Source organism: Poecilia reticulata, chromosome 16 (assembly GCF_904066995.2).
Source record: "Poecilia reticulata chromosome 16, P_reticulata-male-v2, whole genome shotgun sequence".
Taxonomy (NCBI): domain Eukaryota; kingdom Metazoa; phylum Chordata; class Actinopteri; order Cyprinodontiformes; family Poeciliidae; genus Poecilia; species Poecilia reticulata.
This window is the reverse complement of record NC_088845.1, coordinates 4,829,415-4,842,719: the sequence shown is the minus strand read 5'-3', so window position 1 is coordinate 4,842,719 and position 13,305 is coordinate 4,829,415. Positions and strand designations below refer to the sequence as shown.

The window sequence follows — 13,305 nt, the reverse complement described above, 5'->3', positions numbered from 1 at the left end:
TATCTGACGCATGCACATTAATGTTAATTTATGCATTACTCAGCCTTTTAAATTGGAATTACCAGTTGCAAATCCGTCAAATTGCATAATATTGACTGCCACTTAAGCTAAGTAAAGTAAAATTCATCAAATTTTAAAGTTTGAGTGGCAGCAAAGGGTTTTCTTTCGATGTGATTAAAACATGTCACATCTAACCTCCTCAGTCTGTGTCAAGTGTGTTCTCCTTCATTATTTCTGCAGATCAAGGCAAAGTTCTCAAGGTTCTTCACACCATCCAGGATGTCTTCATCATATCTCAGTATTCTCTGTTCCACAACGAAGGGCCTGTTCTAAATATGGCCATCGACTCACAAAAGGTACAAGTGATGCTTCTATAAAGCATAGCACAGGCTTATTTAAAGTGAATTTACGCTTTTAATCTTTAATGATACTCTATGTCTTTTAAAAAAAGGAACAGCTGCAGAAACCTCTTTAAAAAACAGCATAGAAAATCTTTTCTGTATCAGTGTCTCCTTCATGTGACCTGATTCCAGTGAAAAGAGATAAATTCAGCTTTACCATTTACCACTGATAAAGCTTAAACATCCACATATTCATAATTTATTGATTGAATACAACAGTCAAATGAAAGAGATGTGATATACTCACAGCAAGAAAACTGAATGAATATTCTGCATTTGGTGTATAAATTCAAAGCTTATGTTTAGAAGATGCAATTGCTTACGGTCAGGATAAAAAAAAAGTGGCTACATAAAAACTTTAAAATCTTATTTATTGACAGTCCTCACAAAAATGTGTAAAACGCTTTACAATAAATTCATGTTTTGTTACAGTAGCATCACATTGGTGTCTGGCTCCAGTTTTCATGGGCCGATGTCCTGATAGTTTTAAATGCTCCATACCAGCTGATTCAAATGGTCCGTTTATCTCCTTCAGGATGTCGCAGCTTACAGAGACTCATTATTGAACCAACGTTTGATTGAGGTTGATGAACCAGGGAAAGAACTAAAACATGCAGAATGTCGGCCCTTGAGTCCTGAGTTTGGACACCACTGATCTAGCACAACAAAAATTAGTGTCATTCAGTGACATATGAATACTAAATTGCTGACTCTTTTTCTCTCTAGGGTCACTTGTATGTCGGTACCGCCATGGAAGTCCAGCGTCTGCCGTTGGCTGACTGCAGACGCTATGGCCACACATGCAGAGAGTGCATCCTTTCCAGGGATCCATACTGTGGCTGGGACAAGGCCAGAAGAAAGTGCATCGCCATCCCGCCCGGATACAACGTCACAACTGGGTAAGTTTAGATGTGATGTCATCACTGCAGCACTATTGGCTCATCTAATTGCAACCAACAGATAAAAGACCCTTCGTCAGCTAAGTTTCTTTAACTCCTTTCAACACTCTAAGGGGAAATACCTCTATGGTCTGTGTGACAAGACGGATAAAAAAGTTAAAGAATGAGATTCTCAAATGTAAAACCATGTTACGTTTTGACTGTCAAGTTTTTCTCTGCTGTATTTCCAATATAAAAACAAGAGCAAAGACCTAGCCTATGAATAATTTCTCTTTTTTCTCTCTATTTTTGCTGTTATAGCTCTGCTTATGTTAATTTATGAGTAATGCCAGCTTTATGAAAAAAAAGAGACTCATTAGCCCCTTTGTGAAATAATTGTCTGCTCCTAATTCTGTCTCTCTCTCATTTTTTCTTCACAGAACTCTTATTCAAAATCTCGATAGTTCCAACTCCTCCATTTGTGAGGAAGCTGCTGGTGAGCTCTTATCTACACTCTCACACTCTCTCCCCGTCTTAATTAAACCAAAGTGGTAGCGTTTCTGTGCAACTACAGCAAAAACAAAAGATGACTATCATATAATTGAGGACCGTCCAAATTCCCCAGAGGGACAGTATCTTTCTATTTCACGACTTGCCCTGTCTCAAATCTCATACCCCAATGCAACCTTGACTGTGCATAGCAACTGGAGGCACTTAGTTAATCTGATGTTTGACATTGCATCTGTTTCAAGTTGTATCACTGGTTCCGGTTCCTGAAAACCAATATAGTTTAGTCTTATTCTATTCAAAGAAAGAACACTTTGTTTATCCCAAAGGAAACTTAAATGTTGTTTTAACTCAGATCATCCAGGAATCGTCAAAGAGTTGTTGCAGATGATGATGTCATGGGCAGAAAGGATCTCCGGTAGCGGTCAGTCCTGCAAAGAAGCTAGCATGTACGACAGTTTCATGACTCCCAAACACGACCATAAACCCTACTAATTTTCTAAATAATTCACAGTAGCATGGATATTGTTAGGTTTATTTTAGCAGAGATGAAGACCCACTAAAATGTTCCATTGACTCGAGTAATTTTATTCCTGCATGAAATCAGTACCCTACAGATATGCATTCTATATTCAAGGGGGGTATTATGTAAAATTATTTTTTTTCTTTATGTTTTTCCCTCATCAAAAACATACCTCAGGTGTTGCTTTTGATTCTTTCATGCATGTCTGAGTAATTCTTGAATCTCCTGTGGCAGACATTTAGAGTTCCTAAAAAGCTTGCTCGTATAATGTGGCAACTATTTCCATAAACCCACAGTCTCCAAATCCAGCTTTTGCCTCACAGTCCATCCCTCACAAACTACTCAGCTCCTCCATACTAGCAGCAGCAACATTTAACAAACTCCTGGTGGAACTGCGCATCTGCTGAACTTGTCGTACAAACTACTTCTTAGTCCGACGCTCCTAAAAATGACTGTCAACGGCATAATGGAGAAACATTGTTGTCATGATGTGCTGAAGGTGTCGTGCCGGAAAGAGTTGGAGCTTCTTAAAGTTTTTGTGGTCATTTTCCCTCTGCTACTACATTGAAAATGAGGAATTATGAAACAGGTGGAAGCAAACAATATCAATCGCTAGATGCTGGATCTTCAGAAACTGGAAATCAAACATTTGGACAGATGTGATGTAGTTGAATGAAAACAAATTGATTAGCATGTCCTACATATCAAAAACATGAAGTGTGAAAGAAATCTAAGACTGAACATCACCTTGGTGACACCATCCCCTGTAGGAAGAAGGGGGAAACCCTGGATCAAAGCCTGTCAAGGCCTGCAAAAAGGCTTGAGACTTGAGCAGCAGGACAATGACTAACACACTGTCAGTCTGGAATTGCAATTGCTGTAATTACTGTGGAAGGTGGTTTCACCTTCCACAGTAATAAAAAATAATAATCTGAAATAAAAAAAAAACATATTTCACATTTCAGATTCTTTCATTTTTTCCTTTTTTTGTCAACTTAAATGTTTAAATCAGACATTTTAATATTAAAAACAACCAGATGGAGTACAATAACTAGTTTTCAAATGATGTCTCACTTATTTAAAGAAAGAGCTGTTTAATCTAATCTGGGTCTATTTGAAAAAGTTATTACCCCCCTAAAGCTAAAATCTGGCTGTGCTTTCTTTGATGGCTACAATTTATAAATCAGACAATGAGTCTTTTTCATCACCGTGGAGACATTTCGGCCAACTGCTCTGTGCAGAATTGCTTTAATTCAGCTCCACAGGGGGATATTTCAGCATGCACAGTCTGTTTAGGGCTATGCACAACATCTTGACATACTGGAGAGCTTTGTGTCACTGTAACGCTGCATTACTGTATCTCACTTTAATTTAACTAACTGTTAGCAAGTCATTCGCCTTCATTTTGGGGCATCTTGTAAGAGGCTCAAAAGAGTTGTCCATTACCTTTTTTTGGCAAATGAGAGACAGGCCAAGACATCAGTGGTTTTCACCTCACAACCCTTTTGTTGATGCTGCTTTTGCCCAGTGCTATGGGCCCTTTAGTGACCTTGTCAATACATTCTTGACTTTTTTACTTTTTAGTTGGCTTAGTTTGTTTTTCCTTTCATAAAGTACGGAGCCCTCTAGGGGACAAGGGGAAAAAAATATTTTGCGTTCCCTCTCAAATGTGCTTACTGCAATACTTGCTGCTCTGTTTTGTATACAGTCACAAATGTCAATTTAAAATTTCAAATGTATACACATTTAATGAGCCTCAGTGTTTATTCTTAACTCTTTGGTGAAAAATCAGACTGGAAATCAATTTATTCACTGCATGTTTGTCAGATATTTCACAATGAGATATTAACATGCATGGGAAAAACCTTACGAAAACCTTATATAATAGCAGAAAGTATGGTGGCCACTGTAAGAACGCAAAACCTATTGCGAGGTAACGCAAAAGTATTGCAAGGGAATGCAAAAAAATTTTTTTTTTTCCTAGAGGGCTCCATAATAAATAAAATCATAATTTTAAAGCTTATTCTTATTTGTCTTATCTCTGTTTACTATGGATGATCTAAAATGTTTATTTATTACAAAATAGGACAAATCTGTAAGGGGAGAAAAACACTTTTTACTGGAGTATAAAATCTTCAAAATAGTACAATAACATAAAGCTGACAAGATGGGGAAAAGCTTAAGAGGTGTAAATACTTGACAGGTTTTTAACAAGCTTCTTTTTGACCTTCTATTAATTGAGTAACTGAACTATTAATGGAATAACTCACTTGTGTTTCTACTCAGCACTTAAGCTGCGGCAAACTTCGCCCAGAGAGATTGTGGTGAAGGGCAGAAACACCACCGTGTTCCTGCCCTGCCCCGTTCACTCCTTTCATGCCACCTACCGCTGGGAGAAGGACAACTGCAAAAGGAACTACCCGTGCCTGTTCTCCGGAGACTTCTGCGTACTGGGCCCGGTTGTTAACACTCCCTTGAAGGAAGGTGTCTTCCGCTGCATGGCCACTGAGGATGGATTCAAGGTGGAAGTCGTTTCCTTCAGGCTGGTGAATGATGGCAGGCTTATATCTGCTTCATTTGCCTCCACCTTGGGCCTTTCAGCCCTGCTTGCTGTGGTGACCCTATGGCTTCATTAACTATAGCTAACACTGATGCTATCTTCTCTTTTGTAGTGGCTCCAACTGACAGGATAAACAAGGAGCCATTGTAGGAGTTAGGTTCGCATTGCACCGGCACTCATGGTTGGGTTGTGCACCGACAACTGAACCCTTTTTTTATTTAGGTTTTTAATGAGAACATATTAGAATAAAAACGTTTAAACTATCCTATCCACCTTATTTTTGAACATGGAAGTAAATGTAGGTTTTTCTGTGATTCTTTAATTTCTTCATTTTCCTGGGCTAACTAACAGCAGCTTGGCTAAACTTGTGAACTTTGTCGTGGGTACATTTCCTAAAATTGTTGAACAATCGAAATGGCAGGTTAGTTCTGCACCCTCAAACTTTTCACAGGTGGGATGATGATATGAAGAAGTGACCTCGTTTAGCATATGAGGACATTTTTATATATTTGGTGTTGTCACTTGGTGCGGAGATGGCCAGGTGCTCCTGTGCCGCGGGTAAGGGGAAATCCTGCAGTCATGCAGTGGTGATATTATGGAAGGTAGGCTAATAAATTGTCACTTCACTGCATGCTAACTTACAAGATGTGTCTTTGTTGTAATTAGATTGCAAATCAGTTTAATTTTCTGCAAGAAAACCACATATGCCCATCATCTCAATTAGTTAATTTAAATAATCATATTGCATTGCTACTCAAGTAAAATTTTCGGATACTCTATCCGATACGAGTAACTTCATTGAATAGAGAACAACATTATGGCTTTGAGTTATTCTTAAAGCCATAATGTTAAGTTAGTTACCAAAAGATGAAGACGACAATGAAACACACCTACAGTTTACATTAAAGCAAGGCTTTGTTTTGTTTCTAAGCTGTTTCTTCTTTTTTCCCCCATCTTACTGCTGAACTTGTGCCATTTACCAGTAGTGAGTTACAGTAAGGACAGTACTGTAAAGAGTAAATGTTGTCACTTTACTCTAGGGCACACTCACACGGACCCATACACATAAATATACATACATACATGCATTATTATTATATCTGAAGAAATGAATTTGGAAAGGATTTTATTCTGCCTACATTTGTTTTGCTGTTCTTGTGTATTTCTATGAATTATTTTCATATAAAGCTTTAAAATACCAGAATTTGTAAATAACTTTTTCTGTCAGATAACATTGTGTTATAATCAGATACTCAGTATTTCAGAAGCTTTTTATATCAATTTCTTTTTTAATTATACTTGAGTCATTTCATGGATGGGTACTTTGCACTTTTTCTTAAATAATGTGAAGTTGTACTACTCTTACTTGAGTACAATTTTTGGGGACTCTGCCCACCTCTGGTTAACATAAACATTCAGAACTAACAAGTTTCTATCAGCTTGAATAGCAGTTAAACATCCCTTAGCTTACCTGCTTGTGCTAACCTCTTTGACGCGTCTCCTTTGAGATTTTATCTGGACTTCATTGGCCGGTCTTCTGTTGATCTTGTGTCCGTCAAATGAAAAGAGCAAACATACGGTTGCTCTTAAATTTAAAGCTTTTAACCACAGGCAAAGGGATTCCTCATCCTTCGGCAGGGGATGAAGGTCATAGGGCGCCAAACGTCCACATCCAGCTCTACAAAGCGGTTTGTGACTTAGCGACTCCTGCTCCAAGTATTTCTTTCCTTTGAACCAGTTATTCTCAAAGCCATAATGTTAAGTTAGTTATTATGAAGACGGTGAACAGTGAGTTAGATAGCCAGTGACCGGAAGTGCCTGACCAGAAGTCGCACACAAAAAAACACCATTCGTCTCCATATTTCTGTTCAAAATAAGGTGGATATCTTGGTCAAAAATGACAAATCTACAGCTGCAACTGATTGCATGAGATTAAAACTGTAAAATTCAGAACTTTGCTGACAATGTAATTCAAGCATGATGTGGTGCATTGTGAACCTCCCTTCTCTTATTAAAAAAGATGAACATATCCAGTGAGTTGGGCAAAAAAAACACCAATACCAGGCCAATTCTTTTAAACTTTTCTCTACATATTTTGAAATTACCTTGATTGTGCTTATTTGTGGATATGTAAACCTTTAATAATGCTCTTACATCTCTTCATTCCTCTTGTTCAACTTTATTGTCTAAGCTCATTGGAACCTAAAAATGTCTGGTATTAAGATTTTAAAAGCCTTAATACTTTTGCGACATGGACTCCTAAGCACAATTTTGCAGTTGAGGCTGAAAACTGCAGACTCAGTTGGACTTGGGGAAGTGTTCAGTGCAGCTGAGTCTAACAATGTGGCTGGGAGGAAGTGACAGCTTTTAGATGGAAAGTAGGCGGATGGGCCTCGAACATCGCTGTGTCTCAGCACTTCCTCCTCAGACTGGGCAGTTTCTAGCAATGTTACAGCAGAGGGTTTCAAACAACATAACTTCGCCTTGTTCACAGCTTGGTGCATTGTTCTTTTCCTTCCATCATGCCATCATCTCTCATTTATCCTGTCCCTCATAATCTGTGATATTCAATTAAATATCATTCTTATTTAAAGGTAGGTCCAGAGATAATGATCTTTTTAAGTAGATGGTGGCATGTCATGACCACAATCCATATATGTACATCAAAATTGGGAAATTGGAACCAGATAGCTGCTGGTCAAAGAGGAGCAGTTTTCTTTTAAATGAAAAATAATTTATTTTTACCAGACCAGTGGCGGTTTTTGATATGGGTGAAATTGCTCTTTTCCCAGGTTGCGCTTTTGTCGCGAGGAAGGTTGTCCTGTTCTGTTAGTTGCACCCAGATTGAGTTTTTATTGTGTATCTGCATGTCAATGGGGATTGTTTGCCCTCCTACGTTGTGCACAGTTTAAGCACTGTGAGTAAACGTGGCAATGCACCACAGCCAGTTGATGATGTTCAGCTCCAAACTAAAGGGCTATATCACTGTTTTTTCCTAATAACCTGAAATCTTTTGTGGTCTCGTTCAAGTCTGTTTTGACCTACTGGTATTTAAAAATACTAATTTAAAAGTACCAAGTCTTCAAAAGACTGACTTAATTGGTGAAACTGTACTTTTAAACAATAAAATATGGCAAAAAATGTGGGATTCATAGGTTTCTCAAAAACAGTTAAATTCTGTTCCTGTGTCATGCAACATTTATGCAAAAACCGCCACTGTACCAGACAATGCCTAAAGTTGTGAGCAAGACGTTATGCTATATAATCATTTCAGTAAAGACACTTAGATAAACACAAAAACAGTTGAAACTAAGTGAAACCATTTATTTCACATACATTTTATAGGTTTCCAGGAGAAGAAAAGAAGGCTTACCGACTGATGATATGTTTTGAATATTTTTTTTCTCTGCAAATGCTGATTTCTACCATTGCTGCCTACATATATAAGCATTTGTTTTGGTAATTTATTGATTTGAACGTGACACCTGACCACGGCAGCTGTATTTTTATATTTTTATTTTAAACCTCTGAAACAAAAGGCTTCAAGAATTGAAAGAAGATCATTTCCTGGTCTGGTAATTTAAGACCATTTACTTTAATTTAGTGCAAGGCGTTCACAGTTGTGCTTACCAGGCCATCACAGATGAACAGGAGCGTTTTCTATCGGAAACAAGAGGCAAAGTTTAAATCTAATCACTACAGCATCATATTTAATTTAACTTAATTTAATTTAATTTTTATGACCATGAACAAAAAAGGTGAAAAAGATGGATTGGATTATATTGCCATTAAATACTAAAACATACAATTAATCATGAACCTTAAAATATCAAACACTGTGCTAAACCTTATTATCTGATTATCTGACTAAGTAAATATTTTTTTCAGAGATGAATTATGCATTGGATTAACAGGTCCTTCATTGAGGCAATGGAGTATTATCGTTGACTAAAGGTACATGAATCTGTCTGAGATCAGCCTTCCACAGTGGTAGAAATGTCATTAAATGTTAATCAGACAACAGAGCCAGCCTGTCATGTTTTCTATTAAAGAGTTTATTTTAGGCCATTAGAGATGTGGGCTGCAATCTTCTTCTCCACTGTGAAAATGCATGTGTGTGACACAGCATTGTGTTCCTCATTTAGCTGCATCCATTCTGCTGTCCCCAGATGTGAGCCACTGACTGTGACATAAAAGGGTAAAATCAAAGGGAAAGCAAGGCATCTTTAAACACTGTTCACTTGGTGCATTTTGCTTCATTTATGTTCATTTGAAAACTCCCTTCCTTACGACAAATAACAATTTGTGTCTGATAAAACCCAAGTACTACTAGAACATCGGTCTTCCTTTCAGGCAAACTCACGAACCACTTCAGGTTTAATGGTAATCCTGTGTGTGTTTTTCTTTGTCAGCACCATGGTTGAAAACTCACTCTAGCCTTCAGCCAAGTGCTACTCAACATTTAATACAGGCTGTTTTACTCCAACCTGCCGCAGAGTTTTGGCGGAAAATAAACAAAAATCATGGATTTGCTCGAGGCATTTTTACAAATAACCTCTTTATGCTGCAATTTTAGCTGCTGATTACTGTATGTGTTTATGTGATTAGATTAGAGATGCTGTTATCACAAGACGCAGAGTAAAGTGGGATATGGAATCCAACTTGGTGATTGAGCCTGGTGGCATTAATTTTCATGTATCCCAAAACTGATTATTAACAAAGAAAAAAGGAAAAAAAAACAGCTTACATAAGGAAAAACCTACTTAAAAGTAACCACTCCCTTCTATCATAGCATGTAACTGTAGTTACAGTGAAAGAAAAATATGTGGTTGATAATTTATTAGTGTTTTCATTTGGGATAACCAAGGACATATGGGCATCAAATATTCTAAGACAAATATGAACTATGTCATTCCAAACTGAAATACTCCTAAAAATGATGTCCATTGACATTTAGTTTTTCGAGGGAGGCCATGCTTTAAATGGCTTTATGGCCTTTCAAATAAACCATATGAGATTAGATAAGATTTAGCTGCCATGCAGATTATTAGTGTATAATATTAACATTTATAAAAGGACAATTCAGCTAATGGTTGTCACTAAGTGACTTCTCAATCCGTTTTTTTTTTTGTCTCCAGTTCAAACCAGAGCCACAAAAAGAACAATTTATATAGAGTTCAAGACCTTAATAAAAACCAGTACATTTCCTCAGTATTACCTCATCAGTATTACCTCTCTTCGTCACCAGTGACATACCCAATACAGTAGTATTTGCTTTTTTCCACGTTGATGAAAAATTAGTTCATTCTGGACAGTGTTATGTTTCCATATACTTATGAGTCCTACTTACAGCTACAGTCCTTAATAAACTAAATCACACTTCTGCTGCCAATGTTTGCTAAAGTGCTAGGCTAATGCTAGCATGTATCTTTGCTATTTTGATAATTCAGCTCATAACATTACACGATGGTGTACTCAAGGAAGACTTTGGAAAAAAAAATGTATTTTTTAACTGAACACTTTTCTTTGAGCATTTTAAAATTCTGGGTTTTATCTGCAGCTGTCCTCCATACCTGTCTAAGCACACTGCTCAGATCAGGTCGCTTGGAAAAATATTTTAAAAAAGCTGCAGTATTTCTTGCACTGTTGAAAAGTCAACATAACATAATGTGTCAGGTGTAAAATATTTTTTTCTGTCCTGCACACAATGTTTGGCTGTAGTTTTTGAAGGATAGCTGGGTGACCACGTGGCTAGCTGTAACTAAGACAGATTTAAATCCATTAAAAGCAGTCAATCATTGTGATCAGAGTTTAGTAACCATCTCCAATACCAGTCATTTAACAATACCAGAAACGGGATTAGATTAAAACATCCCTAATTGGTAGGTGATGGTGCTGAAAGTAGAATAATGATGTGCAAACACACTTTAACTACAGAATGACTGCTCTGTGTCCATTTAAGCTAATGAGTAACAAATGATAGTTAATTTGATGCATTAATGAATATTAATAATTATCAAAAATACTTTCTATTCTTTATATAAAAACATTCCTATTAGTGTCTTATAATTTACTAATTTATTTAGTTTTTGTTTTTAAATATATTATTGTAGTCAAGGGGAAACTTTGTGTACAATGTTTGAATTATAGTTTCGTGTTAACATCAATTACATCGAAATTGTAAAAATATATTTTAACTACAGATATGAAGTAAGTATAGTAACTCAAACCTGTAAAACTACCACATACGAGGATCTATTCACAATTATTCAGCTACAAGTTCCCTTCTAATACATGCAGAATGCTGTGTAGAATTGAGGCGTTAACCTTCTGCTTCGACAGTTTTCAGTTTCCCAGCGACTGTTGGTAGGCTAGAAAAAAATAAATAAATCAACATTGTATAATATGAATTATCAAAAAATGTCATGTTTGAAGCCAATACTACTGCTTACATCTTTAGTTTAGGAATCAGGACACATGGTTTGTTTGCTCTCATGAAGGAAAGACATGATTTGAGGGTGGAATTGATTCTCCATTGATCATTAACCAACATTTTTATTCACCCAGAATATTTTAGCACTTGTTTAAACAACACTGTTTAGGATTTAGAGAATTTCCTGAACTTGCTGTCATCAATCAAGCTAAGAAGATCATCTGAGTCATTGCCTTGATATGGATTTTGGCAGTTGGTACATTTAGATTACGTTATCGCTTTTCTGGCATCTGTAGTTGTCAGCCAGTTGGCTAAATGCTAATCTCCTTCAAAGCAGGCTTTTGATTTTCAATAGGGGCAGAATTGTGGTGGATCCCGTTATCTGTTGTAAATTAATCAGTCCTGTTGGCGGGTTGCTTTTTTGTTTGCTGTGGGGCTTTTGAGTGTCAAGTACTGTACATGATGTGTGCCCATGATTCTGTGTCTTGGTAGATTTACTTTGAATAGCAATGTGCCAAACTCTACTATATAAAAAAGAGATTTACACTGTCTTGGTGCCATGCCATTCTAATACCATTTCATGACATGTATTTTTAAATAACAGATATCTATAGTGCAATAGATATTCATGTAACAAATTCATATTGACATGTGTTTCCCTGAACATGTGCAGTGAAAATTAATAAAATTATAAGTATAATGAAAATGATTTGTCATTTGTTTATTTGGGACTTTTTTCGTACTTTAGGGAGTTTGCATGAATTCACGTTTTAAAAGCTTTTTATGTAAACTTCGGCCTTGCAAAGACTTTATTTACCTACCAAGTTACAGAAATGCATAATTCTGTAAATGCAAACCAATACACTTGTATTGATGATTGCTTCAAGCCAAATTTATGAACCAAAAGCTCATTTCAAACAGGAAAGATTTGGCATGTGTACACATGCCAAAATGCAAAATGGTGGAGAGACCTGATTGCACAAGCAGGTTGCACAACTATCTGCTGGTCAAAGGTCCAGGTAAGACTTGAAAAATCTTATTTGAGAAATGTTTGATATGTTTGGGATATGTTTAATCACAAAATCATCTCCCAAATTTGTGGAGTCTTTATTTTGAATTTTTCTGTCCATCATTAAGCACAAACATGTTGTAAGGCCCTCAGGTCAATTGTGTTGCAACAACAGGGTAACACTTTACAGCAGTGTATGAAAAACATTAATTTTAAATTTTGTGTTTTAACTACAGTACATTAGTTTTAGATTTATTAGCAGAATTCACCAAATGAAATCCAACAAGTGTGCCGGTCTAACACATATGTGCTAATTAGCAAGTGTGCTAATGATTATTCCCACCTCTTCAACACATACATCATTAGCACATTTTTTAATTACACCCCCTAAAGCCTCTAATAAAAAGTGTAATAAATGAGGTTATGTCTTTTACTTCTTGGCTTTATGCTTATTTTCCCCTGATTGTTCAACTATTCACATGTAACCTTTTGCACCAATATTTAAATGTTTTGTCTCTCTTTACTTACATCTCAAAATGGATTCTGGCAGAGTAGGAGAAAGAACCTAAATCCTTTATGAGCTTTAGTTACCTCCATAGATTTTTAGGAAGAACCCCATCCAGAGAGCAGCTTTATCTCTTTTTCTTTAGTCACTCCTCTGTTGTCTGGTGGAGAAGGGTTTGGGTTGTTGTCATACTGAAAACCCTAAAATGACTCATCATCAACGTTCTAACAAAAAAAGTTGTCGTCCAGGATTTTATGGTACATGGCCCTGTCATTGACAATCTCAATACAGTAAAGTAATTTACCGTGGCCAGAAAAATGGCCCTCAATGAATGTTTTCCATAACTTCTGACCGGCTGTCTTACCCGAGCCTTGCAGATGTACAATCTTTTCACATTGTCATTTGACAGCTTTTTATGGCATGTTTTTACCTGCTGCCAAGGCAAATGAAAAGAAACAAACATCTAGTAATATGAGGAGTCTGAAAATA

The 13,305-nt window shown here is 36.7% G+C and overlaps 1 protein-coding gene across 1 annotated transcript in view; it reads left to right on the top strand.

The window, feature by feature from the left end:
* The window catches only part of LOC103477638 (semaphorin-7A), a 52,702-nt gene extending 40,694 nt beyond the window's left edge, over positions 1–12,008 (top strand). The window contains exons 11-14 of the mRNA XM_008430866.3: positions 241–356; positions 1,128–1,300; positions 1,720–1,775; positions 4,596–12,008. Of these exons, the coding sequence (XP_008429088.1) occupies positions 241–356; positions 1,128–1,300; positions 1,720–1,775; positions 4,596–4,945 (695 nt within the window). The 3' untranslated portion in view covers positions 4,946–12,008. The remainder of the gene's footprint in view (positions 1–240; positions 357–1,127; positions 1,301–1,719; positions 1,776–4,595) is intronic.
* The last annotated feature ends 1,297 nt before the right edge of the window (positions 12,009–13,305 follow it).